General features: G+C 42.0%; 1 protein-coding gene across 1 annotated transcript in view; it reads right to left on the bottom strand.

Moving 5' to 3' along the window:
* The window catches only part of GPRC6A (G protein-coupled receptor class C group 6 member A), a 38,079-nt gene that overhangs the window by 6,556 nt on the left and 7,821 nt on the right, over positions 1-23,702 (bottom strand). Inside the window, exons 3-5 of the mRNA XM_042446309.1 lie at positions 18,766-19,596; positions 4,289-4,501; positions 738-861 (exon numbers count right to left, since the gene is read on the bottom strand). Coding sequence (XP_042302243.1) covers positions 738-861; positions 4,289-4,501; positions 18,766-19,596 — 1,168 coding nt within the window. The remainder of the gene's footprint in view (positions 1-737; positions 862-4,288; positions 4,502-18,765; positions 19,597-23,702) is intronic.

The following is a 23,702-nucleotide window of genomic DNA, read 5'->3' as shown; positions in this document are numbered from 1 at the left end:
GGTTTAAATCAGGGGTAGGCAAGCTTTTTGAGCCGGGGGCCGGGTTGCTGTCCCTCAGACAACTGGGGGGCCGAAGCCAAAAATTAAATAATTAAATAATTTTTATAAAAATTAATTAAATAAATAAACTGGGACAAATGTAGGACAAAATTTTCAAATGGAGGATACTTTTTATAAAAAATGGAGGACACGCAAAAAAATTGCTGATTTTTTAAAAAAATGTTAATATAAATGCATGTTTTGGAGGCTTCTATAGACAATTCCCCCCCTTGCCCGCTGCTTGCCCCCCCTTGCCCGCCTCCTCCTGATAGGCCAAAGGCCCCACGCCCTCACACGAGAAGCCAAAGGCTCCGGCGGCAATCGGCGGCAAGACCAGGCGGGGGCCGGTCCCAAGGCCTTGCCGGGCCGCATCCGGCCCGCGGGCCGCAGGTTGCCTACCCCTGGTTTAAATTATGGAAATAGTCAGCCTAATTCGGTCATTTTAATGAGAGTAATATGCCTCTTTTTCTTGTAGGAATACTGTCTTTAAGAAATTTGTCTTAAGTGAAGTGAACATGTGAACAGAAGTTGCTTTCTCCAGCCACCACAGTTCCAATAAAGCCTAGAATAATCGTATAAATATGGTTTGCAGAAATGTCACTTTCATGTTACATCCTCCCTTTTCCTTTCAGTAAATAACCACACACTCACTCCATTCTTCTAAAACCTTAATTCATTTTAAAATCCAATTTGCGCACCTGACTGGTTAGTATAGTAGTTTTCAGGGCAGCTGATACACTCATAGCAGCAGGTATGTGGGCTTGCAGAAACTTTTTTCACCTGTCCTGGTCTGCATTTTCTGGAGCATTTGGATTGAACATTCTGCAACATCAAAAAGACAAAGAAGATATGAAAAACAACTCTGAAGTCCCAACCTGAATTGACTGCTAACTGCATTTTTCATTTTAAAAGCAACCAACAATTTTATCCTATAATCTGTCCCTATTTTTTGTACAAACAGTAAAACTGACCTTATACCTGGTCAAACTGTTCATCTGCCCAAACCAGAACTGTCTTTGAATATCAGTTATTCTTATTTATAGCATATCTTGCTGTTCATTAATAGTAAGTTATCTTTGTGATCTACAGAAAGATAATATCAAACCATAAAATATGAAAACATAAAATTAAATGCAAGTGAAAACTCTATCAAACAAACAAATAGCAACACGATCTAACAAGTCCTACAATATATTTTTTAAAACTAAAATATCTGACTCTGAAAACAGCATGATTTAGGCACTAGTAAACCTGTTTGGGATAGATGTTCAACAGCTGGGCTTTCTCCTTTGATCAAGAGCTGCACCATTGAATTATTGTCCCTTCCAGCAACACCACTGGAACATTTCAGTCTTGGGGGGAAATGGTGCCACTGTGATGCATTTAATCTTATCTAATATGAGCAGTATTCTTTTTAAAATGTATGCTGCTTGTAAACATCTTATATAGGGCCTAAATACCCTAAAGGCCCAAGAACATATCTGATCGTGGGAACTACTTGGATGGGAGACCACCAATGAATACCAGGTGCAGAAGGCTATACTTCAGTAGAAGGAACTGGCAAAACCACCTCTTGAGTATTTCTTGCTTAGGAAAACCCTGTCAAATTTACAGCATTGCCATAGGTCAATAGGCAAGGTTCTGTGGGCTTGATGTTGGAGACAAACCATAGGGCTAGATTCAAAATAAGTTACGTGAACTTCAGTCCAATTGAAATAAGTGTGACAAGTTAGTCATAACTCAAGTCTCACTGGTTCAATTGAAATGAATGCTAACTAAGGGGCAAAACAGACCACCCCAAAAGGGCAGATTGGGGCCACCCTAGTGCCACTCGCTCTGGTGCCAGAGCAACCACATGCCACAGCCCAATCTGTCCCGGAGCCAGCCCAAATAGGAGCAGAAAAGTTCTGTTCTTATTTGGGCTGGTAAAAAGCCACCTTAGGCAGCCCCGACGCAGCCCCGAGCTGGCTTCCACATGCTCTGGTGGTGTGCAGCATCTAAACGTCACACTCCCACAGTGGCCTGAAGCTGGCCCAATGTAATCACCCAACATGACTTCCGGGCATGGGGGGGGGGGATGCGGCATCCAAACACTGTACCCTCAAGCCAGCTGGAAGCCAGATTTCCTGGCCAGTCTGTTAGACAGCCAGTTTTATCTGGATCTAAGTTATCTTGATCTACTTAGTCTAGAGATCTAAGTACTCTGGATCATAGCTTTTCTGACAGAGAGTCGAAGGCATTTCAAAAGAGGAAACATTAGTTATGATATGCAATTTTGATCATACTAAATTCTATGAATTTATTTTAGTCTGATTTTGGGCCTAGTTTTGGAAGAGAAACAGCCTTGCTCGCCCAGGTGGAAGAGTACCACCTTCTTAGTTCTCTTGAATCTCCCAGTAGACTGAAATTATTCATCATAGTGTCCTGGGTAACAAGGTATTGTGGGCCACCTAGCTGGTATATGACTACTAGGCAGGATATTGCCCATATCTAGAGGGATATATCAAACAACTCTGGAGGATCCAATTTTGCACCATGTATGTTGGTCTTTGGAATACATTAGAGTATTCAGTCTTGTCTGCATTGGTTTATCACATCTACATTAAGCCACTGAGGAACAAACTAGGTATTTTTACTTGAGGGTCTTCCCTGAAGTAGTAAAAGACATGTTTGCTACACTTTCAATGTATTTTGGTTATACTTTTAGCATGGCCTTTCTGATTAGTCATTAAAAGATAAACATGCAAATCTGATTGCCAAGTCACGCAGGTCTGATGAAATCTTGTTGTAGGGGAAGCCAGTTCATCAGAGGGAAAATACATTTCCCTTAATATGTAGCTTGACTATGAAAGAAATCATGCAGTAGAATGTCATCAGTATGAGAGCACACAGTTTTGTAAACTGGAGTTTCCAAGCTATTTGAAGGAATATATCTTCCCATATGAGCCTGCCTGAGCTCTAAGAAATTCAGGGGAGGCACTTTTCTCTGCACCACAACTTTCACAGTCACATTTGCTGGGAATGTGGGAGTTCTCTGTGGTTGTTCCCAGATTTTAGAACCTCCTCCCTAGAAAGGTTAGGATGTATCCTTCTTTGTTGTTTTTCTGGTGACAGGTGAAGACCTTTCTATTCAAACAAGCCTTTGGACACTGATAGTTAACAAGAGGAGGCCTTTTTATGGTGCTTTACTGTTTAAATTTTTTGTTTTAAAGTACTATATTAAGTGGTTTTAATTCTGTTGTTATTTTAATACTATTTTAATCACAGTTTTTGATTTTTTTAAACTGTATGTATTTTTATTGTAATTTTCTGTCTTTTGTAAGAAACCTTGAGTCCCAGCCTGGGAAAAATGTGGTATGTAAATGAAGTGATGGATGGATGTTGCTTTTATTTTATAGCTTAAGCTTCTCTTTCAGTTACAGTAATTACATTATTTTTGTCTTATCTACAGCTTTGTAGTAGTGTCATGTTGAAAGGTAATAAAAATATTTTCAAAAAAATAAATACATGAATAAACATGCATTCATCCCACTGTGCTTTCATTATGCTGTAGCAAGCCTGACTAGCAGGATGCATTAGGCTTAACTAAAAGTAAGAATGAGAAAAATATTTTTATATATTTTAATTTTTAAATAATATTATATACCATTCTTCAGTTGGTTTCCTAGAGGGTTCACATACCAGGGTGCAGGGTGGCGAGAACATTTCTCAACTGACTTGCGACTATTTTAAAATTGTTATCCAAGTATCTAGTCTAAGGTTAAAATGGCATTGTGTACTCATTACATTTTTAGAAGTACTCCCTTTAGTGGTATATTTAACACACCTTATGTTATTGGATGTTGAACTTAGGTTTAATTTGAAAGTCTGATTATTGAAGTACACATCTTTGAGCAAATCCTGTTGCTCGAGGGATATCAGGTTAACCCTTAAGAATATACATTCACCTTAATGTCTAGTGGAATTCAAGCATACAAGACACACCCATTTTGTGGATCTTGAGTGTACATTCAGTGTCCATAATCTGCAAGTCTGAAAGCAACCATGTGCATCCTTCATTGGTTTCTGCCTATTCAAAATTATGGGCTCATTACAACCCATATATCAAATGAAATCCTGCAGGTAGACTCTCTCCTCCCATTCCCTACCATGTGCTTTCTGTACTTCTGGCTGTATATGATACTGGATATTGAAACTGAGAGCCTATAAACTTCCTGTGATAATATAATTTTAATGTGCTTCCAAATACCTTTAAATCCATGAACTCAATTTCATCTTCTTTGTCTGCAAAGATAAAGTCATCCTTCTCTAGATCATACTCTGCCATGTTGGTAATCACCATCCGTCCATCGATTTCCTTCCAGAGCAGAACATCATAGCCTGTGTTAATGTCTCCATGAGAGTCAAAATAGACCTCCCTTTCATTGTCAATGAACCTTATTTCTTTAAGTTCTTCAAGCAACTGCAGAGAGGAAAAGTCAACAGTGATGCATTGTAGCAAAACAGCTGTACCTTTACAGTGTTAAGTATATTGTGTACATCAAGTAGTAACAATGCCAAATAAATCAATTTCCATTCCAGCAATTTTATCACACCATTTTATTTTATTGAGGCTGCTAAGACGCTTCAATTGCATTAGTGTAGGAAATGCAAACATACTGGTTCAGGGACAGTCATTTTTGCAAATCTCTTCAAAAGCTCCATGGTATAGTCCTATACCATGCTATAATCCTAAACTCTGCCTTCTTCATGCTAGCCTTCATAACTCTTCCTTCCTGACCTATGCACTCCCCAGCATGCCCTTCAGTCTGTTTTTTTAAAATAGTTTTTTAATTCCTCCCCCCCAAATAATTTTTAATATTTTTACTTTTTAAAAATTTATTTATTTATTTATTTATTTTAAATTTTCAGTTGCACAGTCATTGCAAATTATTGTGTAAAAAAGGAAAATAAATTTTGTGGGGATTAAAATAGGGAGGGGAGCATATTCGTGCCCACTCACACCACGTGACTGCCTGCATATTGGAACTGCTGTGGGAGGAACCTATCATACCATTTTTACCATTACTGAATGTATTTGTTATTTTTCAAAGTCCTTTCAGTTAGTAATCTGAGACCATGATGAGAATTATCTTAGCATAATTTTTATCCCTCACATTAATTTCCCTTTTTCAGGGATTTAAATATATTTGTTGATGTTATGTGCCTTTAAGTCAGCTCTGATTCATGGCCACTCTACCACAAGGTTTTCTTAGCAAAATTTATTCAGAGATGTTTGCCATTGCTGTCCACTAAAGCTAAGAGAGTGTGACTTACCCAAGGTCACTGAGGTCACCAAGTTCCATGGCTGAGCAGAGATTCAAACTCTGGTCTTATAGAATCTTACTCCAACAATTCCCTCTCACAAACATGAACACACACATCTCACCTCATAACTCATTCATTTTATTCCCACTTATAGCACCTGGAGACATGTACTTTATCATGTATCTGTACCTTTCTTGGCCAGGTTTTAGTTTAAACCCTAAAATACCTGTCTCTAAAATAGATTCTGTAGACAGGATAGCTTATTTAAAGTTCATTGCCACAGTGACATAGAGAAGCCATTAGCCACTACTGATTTATTTTTGCCCCATGCCCTGCTGAATGTGGACAGGTGTATCTAACAGGAATTTTGTTGCAAGTGAATTATTAAAGGCAACAAAACAGACTGTCCTGTAAAAAACAACAACTGAGTAGCCTGCATTTGTTCTTAGACTTCACACCAGATTGAAGGAGACTTCACATACCATATTGCCTCAACCAGATGACTCTAATATCAAATCAAATTATATACGTATGAAATTGACAGCTTATTACAGACACACCTTTGCTGTCATTTCAAATCAGCACTATTAATGGGTAAAGTTGTGAGTCATTGAATTACAAAACGCTGGATGATGTACTTGAAGTTACGAATCAAATCAGTATTTATAGATTTAAATTTCTGGCTAAAGTTTCACTCACATAAATGAGAGAAAAATCCAACATCATACTGTATATAGGCGGGGTACAAACCGCCGCTTTGCGGCGCTCCCCCGCCGCCGCCATTTGCTCCGCGCGAGAGCCGCAGCAGCCAAACCGCGCGGCTCCCGCGCGGAGCAAAAAGAAGCTCCATTTCGGAGCTTCTTCTTGCGGCGCCTCTATGACGTCGCGAGGCGCCTGGTGCGGACTCGCGACGTCATAGGAGCCGCGACACGTCTGGACGCTATGCGTCCAGTACGTAAAGATGGCAGCGCCCATGTAGAAGAGGCGCCGCTATCTTGTACGTATAGGATACGTACTAGGGTTAGGGGGGTGCGGAAGCACTGCCCCTTCCTAACCCTGGTACGTATCCTATATGTACTATATGGCAGTTTGTATCCCGCCATACTCATGTATAAGTCTAGAAATGTTAGTCAAAAAAGTGACCCAAAAAACCTGGGTCAACTTATCACCAGGTCAATGTAAGTACTGTAGTTTAACTTTTTTAAAAAAGGGAATCATCCCCACTGAGTAAAGTGGTGAAAGACGGGAGCTAAGTCCATCCCAGAAGATCCTAAAAGAAGCACCACCCCTCTCTACTTTCTTCACTGCAGTGTTACTTCTGGCCTTTTTTAATGCCTGGGTGGGAAATTGGGGATGGTGGCTCTCTGATGCTTCCTCTCAAAGGAGTGCTGAGAAGATAGAAAGGTCAGTGCCTCTTTTAGGTTCTCCAGGGATGTATTAAACTTTCGCCTTTCACCACTCTACTGTGCCTTAACTCTTGCCTTTACATCCTTTTTGACATGTACACATTTTTTTAGCCCTGCCCATGTCTTGTTGCCCCCCCCCCCCCCCCAATCACACGGCCACCATTTACCAAAGAACTTTATCGCACCACGGACTTCAGGCAGGGACAAGAATGGAATGGAAGGGACCAGGAACAAGTGTGGAATGAGCGGGGGACATGTTTTACTGCACGCAAAGTCCCTGACTCATTCTGTTCCATTCCCCATCCATTCCCCAACTGTTCCAGAAGGGCCATTTTTGAGAACTGTTCAAAACAATTCTCAAAAATCTCCTCTGGGACAGATTGGGAAAGGAAGGGCAGGGAACAGAACAAGTGAGGGACTTCCTTGTGTGCAGGAAAATGTGTCCCCCACTTGTTCCATTCCCTTCTAGGCGCCTTTTGTCCCATTCTCGTCCCTGCCTGCAGCCTTGTGCGATAAAGTTCATAGTTCCCTCCTCATCCATCCAACCTTTGGCATTGGTGCTTTCTGCACCACCATTTGGGACGTCCTCCGGACGTCCCATTTTAAAAAAGGGGCGTCTCTTATAGACGCCCCTGGGCCTAGTACGGACTCCATCCGTACAAGATGGCGCCGGCCCTTCTACATGGCCGGCGCCATCTTTGCGTATCGGACGCTGAGCGTCCGTACGCGTCGCGCCGCTTGTGACGTAGCGAGCGCGCCCCTGGCGCCTCGCTACGTCGCAAACGCGACGGAAAAAGAAGCTCCATTTTGGAGCTTCTTTTTCGGTCCGCGCGGGAGTCGGGCCGTGTGAAGGCTCCGGCTCCCCCGCGGACCTATTGGCGGCGGCGGCAGACCGCCGCAAAGCGGCGGTCTGTACCCCGCCATAGTTTCCCTTTGCTTCATCTTTTACATCCTTTGTTACTTGCCCCTAAATGTTACCCTTGACTTATCCGCAAGTCATATCAAAATCAATAATTCTGTTCCCCAGGACTGCCCTAACCTTATACATGAGGTTGGCATACATACAGTATGTTAGAAAAGAAATGCTACTTTGTAGGATCAAACCAAAGGTCCCTTTAGCCCAGCACTCTGCTTCAATGAGCAGTTATTGTTGTTAACTACTGTCAAGTTCACTTCGATTTATGATGATCCTATGAACGAGAGACCTCTAAGTCACCCTGTCATCAGCAGCTCTGCTCAGGTCTTGCAGACTCGAGACAGTGGCTTTCTTGGTTGAGACCACTTGTAAGATGGTCTTCTGTTGATGTAGCCTAGAATCGCACTGGTCTTTTTAGCTGTACAATATTATTTATTTATTACATATATATCTCACATCTCCCCCACCCTGCACCCAACCATGGCATTCAGTGTCTAGCACAGAGGCCGGCCTGCAAAGAGTGCCACCTCCTGGGATTGGACACTGAGAAGACTCTTGCATCCTCACCAAATATGCCTCTCAAGATGGTGAGATACATCAGAGCAAAGAACTTTACATTCTTCCTTTAATTAGCCCTGGTCAACAGGTGACCAGGAGCACCTCTGTCTTCTCTGGTTTCAGCTTCCATTTGTTGGCCTTCATCCCGTCCATTACAAACTTTAATATCCTTTCCAAAAATTCTAGAAATTTAGGACATGAAGCACATAGCCACCCTGACTTTTTGCCACAAGCATCTGGCAACTAAAGGCATATTGCCCCTAAAAATAAAGCTTCCACTTATTAGTTTAAAATCCATGAATCACATTATTAAACGCATTCCCTTACACTCAGGGGTTGTGCAGACCACCATGAAGGGGTAGCCTGCAGCTGTCTCCATCTTTGCCAGATTGGGGCCGCAGCAACCACACGCCACAGCCCTGATTTGGCCTTTCCATGGCGCAAAAAGGGCTGGAAAGGGAGCCATAGTTGCCAGCGCCACAGCTTTACAATGCTCCTTTGGTGCTGCATCGTCTAGACGCAGCACTAGAGGAGCTCCATGATGCCATGTGCTGTGTGGTGCAGTGTGCAGCATCATGCCAGCCTGGGGGCGGAGTTGGGGTGTGCATCACTTAGACACCATGCCCCGACTCTGCCCCCAGGCCAGCCAATGATGCTGCACAGCCCTTCAATGTGATATAGTAGTAGTAGTAGTAGTAGTAGTAGTATCCTACTCTTTTCCCTTGGACTCAAAGTTGCTTCACAATATTAAAAGAACAATACAGTTAAAACATAGAAAAAAGGTGCATTGAAAAGGAATTAAATTATTACAATGTTAAAATAGATAGCTATTAAAAGAATAAAATACATTTTAAAAAGATAAAACAGTATAAAAAAACTTTAAAATGAAACAATATCTCAAGCCAATCCTTTACAAACATTCTGTTTTAAAAGCCTGCCTGAACAGGCAGGTCTTAGCCTGCCAGTGGAAGGCCAACAAGGAGGGAGCCATTCTGATCTCCCTGGGAAGGGAGTTCCAGAGTCTAGGGGCAGCCATCAAGAAGGCCATCTCTCACATCCCTACCAACTGTGCTAGTGATGGTGGTGGGATGGAGAAGACCCTCTCCAGAGGATCTCAGAGCTTGGGCCAGTTCATACAGGGAAATACAGTCTGCCAAATAGTATGGACGTGAGCCATATAGGTTATAAGCAGCACTTTGAATTGTGCCCGGAAACAAACTGCCAGCCAATGGAGCTGTTTCAACAGGGGTGTTGTGTGGTCTCTGTAACCTGCCCCAAAGGTTGGCTAAAGCTTCAACAGAATCACCTGGCAAGATGCCAGGAAACTCCCCAAGAGCCATCAGAAATCCATCCGGCTCCATCAGCTTCCTGGGGCAGACCATCTTAATTGGTCCTCCACCCCTGCAGAGGTTCTGAGTCTAAACCTGACCAGAGAATGATCTGTCCATGACAATGGAATTGTGGAAAGTTCAACCACACCAAGATCATTATCACCCACCCAGCACAGAAAACAAGGTCCAGAGTGTGCCCAGCAGTATGCGTAGGATCAGATACTACTTGGGACAGACCCATGGTTCTCATGGAGGCCATGAAGTCCTGAGCCACTCCTGAAAGGGCAGTCCCAACATGGATGTTGAAGTCCCCCAGTAAGGATGTGGTAAAGATACACTAAGCAATCCCAACCCCCAAATTCACTAGCTAGTGCAGTTTGTTGTCTTATGGATCATTTCTGTAGAATCTCCATTGGTTAGGGCCCTGTATGCTGTAGAGCTATTCTGTATTCCTGTGGATTTCTCCATGGACAAAATGTGTCACATGTCATGTTTGCTGTTGGTAGCTATTATAGCCCCTGAAACAAGATGTTTTGGATGTAGGGCAGGATGAAGGTGTGACTGGATCTGCTGGATACATAATTCATTTGTTTTGCATAGAGGACTCAGGCTTGTCCTCCACATGCCAGCTGGAGCTGGCACAACTAAACTTGTTGAAACCAAAGTGGGGGGTTCTGTTTTAAAAGAAAAAGAAAAGGAAGAGAAAAACTACCCATCCTGTCTGGCTGTCATGGCCAGCCAAGAGCAGCTCTCAGAGGAGGAGGAGCCAGCTAATTGAGGCTACACCAGGTGCTAATCCTGCTCTGCCAGGTCCCAGCTGTGATCCCCCAGCCCCAGAGGAGGAGGCTCAACCAGGTCCTAGTGCTAGTGAGATGCCTCCTGTGGTGCAACAGCCTAGTGGTGAGTCTGGGGAGGAATCATGCCTGGATGTGCCTACCTATAAACAAAGAAGGGCTGAGAGTGCTTGCAGGCACAGATCCAGGAGAATTGCAGAGAGGCAATTAGCAAACCAGCCTCACGTGGCACGGGGGAGAGTTTCCCTTACTTAAGGTGCAGAGAGGCATCAACTCAGTGCCTGAGTTTACTGCATGATCCTTTGGTGTGACAGCTGCTGGCACTGGCTCCTTGTATCTTGACTCCTTGTTGCCTTGACCTTGGAACAGACTGGACCCTTGTTATCTTTTGGCTGCTTTGACCATGGACTGATTTGACTACTTTGACTTCTAGTATCCTGACTTCAGCTTGGCTTTTGGATTGCCCTCTAATGTTGATTCCTTGCAAGGTCTGTGGTCTGCTTCCACTTTCTGTACTAAGCCATTCTTATCAGCATAGTGTGGGTGTGCTGGCTGCAGTCTAGGACACTGGCATAAATCATAGAATCATAGGTGTGTCACAGACTGCCCCTTTGGGTCAGCCTGTAGGCACTCCTTTCCCTGCCAGATTGGGGCCTCAACTGCCAGAACAGCAGCCTCTGAGGCCCCGATCTGCTGCTTTCCAGGCTGTGGGGAAGCGGCAAAAAGCTGCTTCCCTGTGGCCTGGAAAGGGGTGTCCTTGGGGCTTCATGCTCAAGGACACCCAACGGCGGTGGGGAAGAGGAGAAAGGGGCCACTTGGCCCCTTTCTCCCTTGTGTCACTGGTGCAGCTGTCTAAAGGCTGAGCCAGTGACGCAAATCGCAGAAGGAGCTCCGTTTCGGAGCTCCTGCTAGTGGTGCGGAAAGGGTGCTCTATGCGCCTTCGTGCGGCACAAAGATGTCATGTCCGCGCTGCCCCATTTGGAGGTGGCGCATTTGTGACATCGTAATGGCAGCCCCCGTGTGGAACGGGCGCCACCATTTTGTACATCCTGGGGACGTATTAGGGTTAGGTGTGTGCGTAAGGCACGCACTTTCCCTAACCCTAGTACGTCCCCAGGATGTACTTTACGCCTGTCTGTAACGGGTCATAAAGTAGGAAGAGAACATAAGGGCCATCCAGCCCACCCCCCTGCCATGCAGGAACACAGAATCAAAGCACCCGCAAAAGATGGCCATCCATCCTCTGTTTAAAGGCCTCCCAAGGAGACTCCACCACACTCTGAGGGATTGTGTTCCACTGTCGAACAGCTCTTACTGTCAGGACATTTTCCCTAATGTTGAGCTCAAATCTCTTTTCCTGTAGCTTCCATCCATTATTCACTGGGCTCAAGACAAAACTCTGTGGCATCCCACTAGTCACTTTTTCCAAGATGAAGAGGAGCCATTGTTGAGCACCCTTTGGGTTTGGCCAGTCAACCAATTATAAATCCACCTAACAGTCACATTTTCTAGCCCACATTTTACTAGCTTGTTTGCAAGAATATCATGGGGGACCTTGTCAAAGGCCTTACTGAAATCAAGATATGGTAAATCCACAGCATTCCCTTCATCTACCAAGCTAGTAATTTTATTTTTTTTAAAAGAGAGTGAGATCAGATTAGTCTGGCATGACTTGTTTCTCAGAAACCCATTTTGACATTTTGTGATTATGGCATTTCCTTCTAAATGTTTAATAAAATATTTAAAGATCTTTCCTGGTATTGGCTAACTGGGCAATAATTCTTGGGATCCTGTTTTTTTCCCCTTTTGAAGATGGGGGCAACGTTTGCTCTCCTCCAGTCTGCTGGGACTTCTCTTGTTGTCCAGATGTTCTCAAAGATTACTGCCAATAGCTCTGAGATTACATTTTCCAGTTCTTTTAATATCCTTGGATGTAGGTCATCTGATCTCTGAGACGTAAATTTATTTAGACTAACCAGATATTCTTGTACTACCTCTTTACGTATTCTGAGCTGCATTAAGCCTATTGTGTCCTCTGCTCTATTGTCCTCAAGTTGAGCATCCTTTTCCTTTTGTGAGAAGACTGGCAAAGGATGTTCAACCTGAGGAAAATGGACCAGAAGACTCAATAGTGGAAATGCAGCACAGAGCTAAAAGACTAATCTGGTCTTTGGAAGTTGCAGACATCTGCAAGTTCATATCCACCTCATTGAGCATGATCAAGGAAAGCACTGCAAATCCAATCCTAAGTTAAAATGAATTTATGGACTTGTAAATATATTCATGTTTGTAGTCTTAAACCACAGTTCCACACAAAGAAATGATAGTCAGGGCAGAAGTGCTGTTTGGGAACTTTTTTGACAACTGATACATTTCCATTTAAAATTGGATCTTCTGTTCAGCTGGGTAATTTTCCACATTAAAAGAGAATCTAAAACTCATTGCCATACACATGCATACTTGTACCACAAAATGGCTGCTAACTGATCTAAATCCAGTTGTTAATTCCAAAATAGATTAGACTATTAAATCTGTAGAATACTAAATCAACACTTAGATAAATCCAATTAATTCAACACACACACACACACACACACACACACACACAGAGAGAGAGAGAGAGAGAGAGAGTAAAAAACAAGAGAAATCTTTCTTCTGCCCGAAAATGTCAAACAAAGATTAGCGGGTAACTTGTAGTCAGGGTAGTTTGGTATTTCTCTTAAAACAAACAAAACTTTATTTAGCAACACAGAATAGAAGAGAATATTCTTAGTCAGAAACCCGTGTTTAAAAAGTCAATTCCAATTTGTTAACCTTTTTCACCCTCTTTGCCAGTGTTGACTTTTCTACTCAATGGAAAAATAAAAGAATTCTGGACAGTTATATATAATTCATTTAAAGGTGCAAAGCTTGTTAGCATTCAGGCAGAATGATCTACTTCTAGGTAAAGTTTGGGCTGGAAGAAAGCTGAGTGAGGTTACTGGTAAGAAGCAGCTAGAAATACCTCCCCCCCCCTCTATCAAAGGCATTCTCTTAAAAAACATTACAGTGCTTTGCTAGGAGATCATTAAGCATTATGCTAGTGGTGGCTATATATTAACTAAGTAAACAGAAATATTATTTAGTGTCAGCATTGCCAGGTACTTGTATGAATACTAGTGTCATTTAGATTGCTTGAGTCAGTGTCAGCCTTGGCATCAGGTGGAGTGAAAAGGCCATCTCAGTGATGCCTGATCTGGGTATTATGAAGAGGCAGGAAATAACTATTAATTTCTTCCTCCTCCTGTCTTATTTATTCCCTAAAAGGAATCAGAAGTGCTGATGAAATGTTCTGCCTCAGGTATCAAAATGAGCTTCCAGTACACCTTTGGTGCCCCTTGAATTCAAAGCAAGTATAGCACCATTTAAGTGGCTTAAATATCATAAAGTCACCAAATCCCATATGATTTTGGGAACTAAGCAGGGTCAGTCCCAGTTGGTACTTGAATGAGGGCCCATCAATGAATACCAGATGCTGTAGGCTAGGTTTCAGAGGAAGGGACTGGCAAAACCACCTCTGTGTATTCCTTGCCTAAGAAAACTACAAAATTCATGGGATCACCATAAGTTGACAGGCAACTTGAAGACATACACAGACACAAACAGACAGGCCAAAATAAAGCTGCTTTGGACCACTTTGGAGGTATGGTGTTTAAATGATGCTCGCATCTTAAGAGGCCAAGATCCGTCAAATTGTCAGCTTAGACAGGTTTAAAAAAGCTGTCAAGATGGATCTCTTCTGGCAGGCCTTTCCTGAATAAAAGTGCCCGGCCACAGAATGACTGCTCCTCACATCATGTATTAGCCCACCGCTCTGTCCTCATTATATTTTTTATTGTGTTTTTAATAGATATTTTAATTGTAACATGTTTAATCCTGTTTTAAGGGGGAGAATTTGGGGGAGAATCTTTGCATATCTTTTTTAAATCTAATTTTTAGTCTTTTCATCCTTAATTATATTTTCATTTAGTCTCCAAGTGAATTCCTGTTTTTGTTGCCTGGTTTCTAATATAATTTGATTACGATCTGAAACTTTGTTTATTCTTATTTGTACATCCTTGACTTCCTTAAATAACTCTTTTGAAATTAGGAAAATATCAATCATTGATGCTGAGTTATGTGGTGTTGAGAAAACAATAAAATCTTTTATGTCTTGGTATTTTTGTCTCCACGGATCTATTAGGGAGAGATGATCTTGGAGTTCAAAAAACTTCTCAGGTAGTTTCCCTTGGTTTTCTTTTATTTTCTTTCTTGAATACCTATCTAACTTGGGGTCTAATACGCCATTCCAATCACCCATAAAGATGTAGTAGTCATATTTTAAATTTCCCAATTTTTTCAGTATGTTTTTTGTTAAATTTCCCTTTCCTTTCGGTTGGACCATATGTTCCAAGCATTAATATTTTCCCCCCATTTACTATAATTTCTATTCCTATATATCTGCCGTCTTCATCATTTATAATTTCTTTTGCTGTTATCTTATTGTTCACATATATAGCCACCTCACTTTTTTTCCTTCCACCTGCACTTATAAATGCTTGACCTAATTTATAAGCGCTTATAATTTATAAACACTTATAAACGCTTGACCTAATGTTTCCTTATCCTGGTTTCTTGAATGCTGATTATTTCTATTTTCCCTTTTCCCAATATATGAAAAATTTGTTTTCTTTTGTAGGCCAAATTCATTCCTTTTACATTCCATGATAAACATTTCATATCTCAAATTTCCAATTATTTTACTAATTTATTTAAATTATCAACTTCCTTCAGTCTTCTAATCTTCCTCCTCCTACTACTTCTACATAGCTTTCACAATTGTCGATTTCTGCATGTAAAGTTGCTGCTTCTCCTCCTTCTGCTCTTCTCAGCTCCTTTTCCCCATTCTGACATTCTTCTTCAGTCATGTCATTATCAATTTCTTCTTTTCCCTTTCCCTTTTCATTTCCATCTTTCTGTTGGCTGTCTCTTCTCTTTTCAGATATTGTCTTATCTTCTTGTTTCCTTTCTTTCTCTTCAGTGAACCACTTATTGTAAAACATTCTCGTTTTTTCCATTGTGTCGACTTTATATTGTTTTTGCCTCCAGCTGAATGAGATCCCTTCTACTGGTTCCCATCTATATCTTACATTTCTTGATTGTAGCATCTTCGTCAGCATGGTGTATTCCCTTCTCTGGGACATTTTTAAATATCATAATTTCCTTTTCGTCAATCATCAACTTCTTTTTGTAACTCGCTTGAATTATTTTATCTTTTACTCTCTCCCTCGTGAAATATATTACTATATCCCTTGGAAGGCTTTTGTTTCGTGCTGTCGTAGAGTTTATTTGAAAAATTTTATCCACATCCATATCAAGATACTCCGGGGAACATTCCAGTAAGTCAGCCAGTGCCGGTATTAATATTTCATAAAGATCCTCATTAGCTTTTTCTTGCAATCCTACTATTTTTATACACTTCTTCTTATCCTTTACCTCTCCTTCTATTCATTTCTTTTTCTTGATTCTGTTCCAAAGTCAAATTTCTCATCCCTTTTTCTATTTCTGTTGTTTTCTCTTCTAAATTCGAAATTCTCTATTTTGCATCCTTGACATCACCTGCGATGTCCTTCACTGCTTCTTTCAATTCCTCTATATCATTTTTAAAGTCCTGATGCAACTCATTCTTGGAGTCTTTAATTTCCTGTCGTATGTTAGTTTCAATTCTTTGTATTGCTTCTCAAATTTTAATATTTGAATCTGTCGATTTAAGTTCTATTGACTATCTTCTTACTATTGCTTATCTTGGATCAAGGGCTTGCATTTTCCTCTCTTTTTCTCTGTTTGCCATGTCTCTTGTCGTCATTGTTGTTGTTAGTGAATATGAAATCTTTTTACCTTAGGTTTAATATAGAAGTTGTTCCTCCCCCTTTTTATGTCCAACTTCTGTTTTATCTCTGTCAATAACAATAAGTTTCTTCCCTATGTTTACCTGTCAAACTCTACAATCAGGTACTTGAAAAGAGTGGGAAATATTCTATTACAGTCAATAATATAATTTATGCCTCCCTCCACCAGATGTTGCTGTTTCTTTCCCTTTCCCTTTCAACTAATAGCCTTCCTCACCAATCCTCAAACACTAACTCTTTGTTAATGATGCCAGCTTACTTCCTGTTAGAGTATTTCCTTCCTTCCATGTGCTCTGCGACCTTGAAAACGCAGAGGTATTGTCTATGCCCCATTCTTATGCATTGTTTCTTTATTTCTTATTCTATTCTTTCCTGCCACCCTGTTATTCCTTCCTGTCACTCCCTTCCCTGCTTTCCTTCTCTCCAGCTGCTTCTCCGCCTCAAACTCCTTTTCCCTCCTGTCTGTCCTAATGTAGCCTCTCTTCCTTCCCAGCTACTTCTCTTCCTGGTCTGTCGGGCTCTTCCACCTCTACCACTGCTTCTCCGTCCCCATCTCCATCTCTGCCTCTCCGTCTGCTTCTCATCCTGTCCGAAGGCCGCTTCCCACTCTACAGCTGCTTCTCAGTCCATCCGTCTGCTTCTCCTCTTTGTCCAAAGGCCCCTTCTCACTTTGCAATTGCTTCTCCGTCCATCTGTCTGCTTCTTGTCCTGGTCCGAAGGTGCCTTCCAAAATCACAACTGCTTCTCTGTCTCCATCTGCTTCTCTTCCTAGTCTGTAGGTCTCCTCTTTCACTCTAGCTGCTTCTCCAGCTTACTCTTATTTAGAGCTAAATAATCTTTCCTCCCTTTCCTGATATCTTCCAACTTCCCTTCGCTTTGCATTTATTCTTCTTCACCAGAAATGCTTCAATCTTTCTTTTCTGTCTATCTTTATTCTTATTTATTTCTCCTTCGCCACACTCCCTTCAGTTAAATTCTCTTCCTATTTTTACATTTGTCCTTCTGATGAGGTGCATATTGTGAGGATCTTTCCTTATTAGTTTGTCTTATCCCGTTGTCTTCACCCGTTCTTCTCTGGGTTAGGGGAATCTATTTTAAAAAGGCCAGCGAAGCTGTGCTGATTCCAGCCTCACTTCATGTCCACGGATGCCCTCATCCTCTCGAGGAATCTGCTCCAGTTCCAAACTCTCAAATCGAATCGGATGTGATCCTCCCTTTAGAAGACCCTGATAGGCCCATCCAGGTCGCCTTTATCTGGGAGGTTTTTAGCCGCCTTTTCGTAGGAAAATTATGATGGTTACTGGCTACTTGGACCACAAAGTGCCACTGCTTGCTACCCGCTACCGTAGTAAGCTGCTTATTGCTCTGCCATCTTACCTGAAGTCCATCTCATCCAGTCCATTACTGAGCACAGACACTGTTTCAGTACAGAGACAGCTTCCTTGGAATCAGATGGGAAGGACAGATAGAGTTGGGTGTCTTCTGCATACTGATGACACCGCACCCCAAAACTCTGGATGCTCTCTCCCGGTGATTTCATGTAGATGTTAAATAACTTGGGGACAGAACAGAACCTTGAGATACCCCACAGGTCAATGGCCAGAAGGTCTAACAGGAATCCCCCAATGGCCATCTTCTGAGTTCATCTCTCCAAGAAAGACCAGAATCACTGCATAACAGTGCCCCTAAATCGCATCACAGTGAGGTGGCCCAGAAGGATACCATGGTCTAAAATCTACCAGATAGTGATCAGTCCATGACAATGGAACTACCAAGAGTTCCTCCACTCCCAGATCACTGCCATCCTGCCCATAGCAAAAAAATGAGGTCCAGAGTGTGTCCTGCAGCATGAGTGGCCCCAGATATTACTTGGGACAGCCCCATGGTTGTCATAGCAGACATGAAGTCCTGAGCTGCTCCTGACAGAGCAGCATAGATGCTGAAGTCTCCCAGCACAACCAGCTGAGAAGACTCCAACACCACTGCAAAAACCAACTCAGCCAGCTCAGGGAAGGATACTGTTGTGCAGCAGGATGGGTGGTACACCAATAAAATCCCTATTCTGTCCCGTCCATCCCATCTTTAAATAGACACCCTCAAAACCAGTAAACTGTGGGACAGGGCACCTGGTAAGGGAGATGGAATCCCAATAGACCACTTCAACTCTGCCCCCCACCCTCCAGGCCTCACTTGCTGCTGTAGAACTTTCTTTGCTAATGGCTTTTTGGGAAAGAGATTAAAGTTAATTTTTTCATTTCAAAAATATGTTGCAAACCTTCCTGCATGGCGGCAGGTTGGACTGGAAGGCCCTGTGGTCTCTTCCAACTCTATGATTCTATGATCCAGAGAAAAGGGAATATAAATATTTTAAAATGTTAAACTATATTCCCTTGGCTCCCCATTTGTGAATGGAAATATGAAGTGTGAGAAAATGCAGAGCATAGGGAAAATGCATGTAAGGAATGCAGAAGAATGATAAGACCCTACCTCCCAAGGGGCAAAAGCATATGGGTCTTTGCAGTTCCTGTTCTTGCATTGATTCCAAATGGCATTTGCGATGGCATGCACTGCAAGCATGGTGCTATGGATAAATCCTGGTTCGATGTTGGCAATGAGAAATTCCTCACCCCAAAGCTGGCTACTTGGATTAGTGCGGTTCTGTAGCAATTTCTCAACAGAGTAACTAGAAATGCATTTACTCAGATCTTGATCATTTATATGTGAGCATGCTGATATAAGCATAGCATATTCCCTTGAGAATGTATTGTTCCCAGTAGGGGTTTTATGTAGATTGCTCAAGAACTGGTGGAAAGATGACATGTTGCCACTTTTGAATGTAAATCCTACCACTTTCCCCAGGCGGCTGATATTTGGAAGAGTGCTAATCTTGACAGCGGCTGACCAGTTATCACTTGCAATCCAGGTCTTATTTATGTTCCTCTCAATTGCTTTTCTGAAAAGTCTCATTACGTGGAATTGCCTCAGAAAGACAACAATGACATTTACCCTGGTTTCCTTGACAATCTTCTCCAGGGCTTGATTAATTTTGCCATGAATGGTGCTGTCCGAGAGATAAGCTGGCAACATTTCTTTAAATGCAATACAGACGTTATTCGCCATGGCCTGCAACCCAAAACTCTCCACAGCGAGGCGCCCAAAGTCATCATCCGTGGCAATTATTCCAATCCAGTTCCATCCTGATCTGTGGATTAATCGAGCCATGGCTTTTGTCTGGTAGGAATCACTGGGCACAGTGCGCAGAAAAGATGGGAAGCGGACTTTATCACTGAGGATTTCTGCAGTCGATGCATGGCTCACCTATGGAAGTAACAAAGCAGTTTCATTATAGAAATTGAGAGCAGCTCTAAACCACAAATCAAGGAAGCCATTAGTCAAGGAAGTTGAGTTCTCAAGAGCACCAAGTAAGCTTGAGCCTAATTTCATTTAAAAGCCAAGGCAGCTATAGTTCACTATACTATCTCCTCCTCCTTTATGCCCCATGATGGCCTTGTATTCTTAAGTAAGGATGTGAAGAATACTTGTTAATATTCTCATACTTGATGGAAAGAGGGTCTTGGACAGCCCACCGAGGAAAAAGAGAATAGCAGCAAGATTCTTCCACTCTGGGATTTCATTCAAGGAGAGTTGTTTACGCAAATCTATGGCTGGCATCCTGTTGGTGAATTACAATGTTAAGTTGGACTTACATCATCACAAGTCACCTTTTTGGTTGTTACAGAGGTCAGAATTCTGTTGTGACTACAGAATGTCCAGCATTCCCCTCAAATCCACCTTGTAAGTTGTGTAGCCCACCCTCAGCCTTCTATGTGTGTGTGTTGTCAAAGAACAGGGGGATCAGTAGTGAGACATCCAGATATTTCTCTATAGTGGGACACATTGCAAGGACATTTCCTGCAGAGACATCTTGAGGACCCTGGGAGGTCCCTGCAGATGTCCTTCACAATGTATTCAGGTACAGGAAAAGAGCTGAACATATCTATACTGACCCCCCTCACTCTCTTACCACAAAGAATTGGCAGTATAAAGAGTAGTTGCATTGCTTACAAGGTGACTTTTGTTGTGGGTAGCATTGAGAGATGAAGATATCTGATACATTTCTCCTGGTGAAGGATCTTGGCCAATTCATGAATAATCAGCCTCTCCCTCTAAGCCAGTGTTCCCCTACCTCTACTTTAGATAGTCCATACTAGCTATTCAAAATAACATTTGAACTTTCACACCAAATCACCATTTTTCTTCAGTTTGAAGGTTAGATCTCCTGCTGCTACAGAACTGACAAGGTACATGTTGATTGCAGCCTATGGCCATTGACATGTCAGATCATTACTGCCACAAGCTCACTTTGCCATACAATCTTTTGTGTGTTTCCTCAGAAGTAAATCCTATTTTTTGAATTACTTTCTAAAATCTACTACAAGGTAGGGCTGAGCATTTTTCTTGTAGGAAAGATTCCTGATCTGATAGTGGAACATTGTATATAAACAGCTCAGCATGAGTCAAACCTGATGAGGAATGATTTAAAGCAGCTTTTGTGTGCAGCCTGAGATGTTCACTTTACCCTTGAGAATCTCAAAGCATATTTATATTCCAGGGTTTGGTGTTTTCAAATTGCAATTCCATGAAATGCAAATAATTACCAACCACAGACATGAAAACTTGCTTTCAAAATCACTTGGCATCCTGATTACAGTAAATAAGGTATTAATAAGTGGCAAAGTTTCATTCAAAATTGGATTGCTGCTAACTTCTACTTCTGTTTGAGTTCTTGTTCTCTTATGGGAGCTTATCGCTCAGCATTTTAAAATGGCTCCAGCCTCCCAGACTGGAGCTGAAATGCGGGATGGAGGCGGGGATTAGTGTTATTGTTATTATTTATTTATTTATTTATTTATATAGCGCTGTAGATTTGCACAGCTCTGTACATAAAAACAATAAATATAAAAGAGTAAACCTGCCTCTGGCGTACAATCTAAGAAATAATAGGATAATAATTATAAAATACATAGCAATACAGGAAATGGTTCAATAAAACAGACAACAAAAAAGAACATCAAATAGCAAGTGACAATCACTCAATGCCTGGGGACGCTTCTCTGAACAGGATGGTCTTCAACTCCATTTTAAAGCTGGTTAAAGAAGTGATGGCCCTTGCTTGTGGGGGAAGAAGGTTCCTTGAGGGGCAGCAAGTGAAAAGGGGCAAATCCTAGATGGGGCAGAGGAAATCCTGGGCTGGGACAGCCAACCCTGACTACCAGAACAGAGGGCCTGAGTGGGAAGGTGAGGAGAAGGAAGGTCTGATAAGTAAGGAGGGGCCAGCCCTGGAGGGCTTTAAATGTCGACATCAGGAGGGGGAGACAGTGAAGGGATGCCAACAAAGGAGAGATATGGTCAGAGTGGTGGGCAGATGTGATAATGCGTGCAGCTGAATACTGGGCAGAAATTAACAGAGAGAGGTGTAAAAGAGGAAGCCCAACCAGGAGGATGTTACAGAAGTCAAGTTGTGATACCACTAGGGCATGGACTAGAATCTTGGCAGTAGAGGCAGAGAGATATGGTTGGATTTTGGCAATATTGTATAAAAAGAATCTACAAGCCTTGGCTGTGGTCTGGATCTGAGGGATACATGACAGAGAAGAATCAAAGATAAAACCAAGACTGCAGGCTTGCTGGACTGGTTGAATAGAAATGTTGTCCACAGAGACAGAAAAGGAGTGTTGAAGGGTGGACTTAGGGGGAAAGACAAGAAGCTCCGTCTTGGACATGCTGAGCTTCAAATGACGATGGTGCATCCACTGTGAGACAGCTGTGAGACAAGATGAAACTTGCTGTTCAAGCCTTGGAGAAAGGTCAGGGGTGGAAAGATACAACTGGGTGTCATCAGCATACAGATGGTAGGAAAAACCAAAAGAGCTAATGAGTTTACCTAAGGACAGTGTGTAGAGAGAAAACAGAAGTGGACCCAGAACAGAGCCCTGGGGAACTCCAACAGATAAGAGGACAGTGGATGAAGTCTGACCACCTGTGACCACTGCAAAAGATCTGTCTGACAAATAAGATCTAAACCAGTCGAGAACAGAATCTGTATTATTGTTCACTAAATTATTGCTCACTAAATTGCTGCTGAACCACCGGCTGCCATCAGCCCGGGCCCCAGTCACAATCTGCCAGCACTTTTTAGAAGTTGGAAAGCTTTCCAGCTTCTAAATAGTGTTGGTGGAGCACAGATTGGACCTAGCTAGGACCTGGGTTGATGGCGGCTGGCGGTTCAGCAGCGATTTAGTGAGCGATAATTCCTGCCTCCATCCCATGTCCTGGCTCCAGCCAAGAGGCTGGAGCCACTTTAAAATGCTGAGTGATAAGCTCTGTGCTTGCCTGCTATCTGCTTGGCAGCTTTTGATCTTGCTGCTGTGATGAATCAAGATTTCCCAGCTGAGCAAAATGAATAAAAATTTCTGATGCTGCTAACTAGTCTACTCAGAAGATGTAAAAATTTCATTGGCTTATGTAGTCCTCTTTGATCAGACTGTAAGCTGGGATCTTGTTTAACTGTCTCCAATCTAATTTTGAAAATGTTCCTACATGTAGAAAGTTAGCAAACAATAAGGAGAAGCCTTTGGATCATATTTCCTGTTACACTTTAGCTTTCTACATATAAAGAGTGTTTAGATGCAAGAATGTTCCAATATGCAAGGAGTTTATCATATGGGAGGCATGGATAAATGGGGTTTAAATCCTGGGAATATTCTGAAAGAGTGGGATTATTTGCAGACATGTCAGGCAATTTTGACATTAACCATACATTAATCCATGCAGTAACCCACAAAATCGCACCGCTTTTTAACCTGGGATTTCCCCAAAGTTAAAAAAAGTGCGATTTTGTGTCTTTCTGCATGGGTTAATGTCAGGTTGATGCCCAAGTCGTGTGATGTCATCTGAAAACAATCCTGCTCTTGCAGGATATTTCCAGGTTTAAACTCCGTTTCTCCAATGGATTTGGGTGCTTCCTTCCCATGTGATAAGCCCCTAACCCTTTGTAGAATGGTAACAGCATTCTAATGACTGGGGCTGCAATCTTATACCTGCTTATCTGAGACTAAGAGGGTGTTCTCACTTAAGATTTGAAACGATTTAAAATACAACGTTTTTAATAGATCCGATTCAAAATAACCCTGGTCTTATCCCGCGTTCCGAATCGCTTTTATTCTTCGTTCCCATCTGGTTTTTTAAATCGAAGTTTTTACCTGCAAGCGTTCCTACTTGGCATGAATTCGGTGTTTAAATAAATTGATTCTTCTCCTCCATACCTTATTTGGAGCTGTCAATCAATAGTACGTCAGAATGACGTAACGTTAATCCAGAATATTTGGAAGCGATTTATCTTTTGGCATCATTTCCATTTCATT

Source organism: Sceloporus undulatus, chromosome 1 (assembly GCF_019175285.1).
Source record: "Sceloporus undulatus isolate JIND9_A2432 ecotype Alabama chromosome 1, SceUnd_v1.1, whole genome shotgun sequence".
Taxonomy (NCBI): Eukaryota; Metazoa; Chordata; class Lepidosauria; order Squamata; family Phrynosomatidae; genus Sceloporus; species Sceloporus undulatus.
Note: the sequence above shows the minus strand (reverse complement) of the source record. Positions and strands in the feature narration are given on the sequence as shown.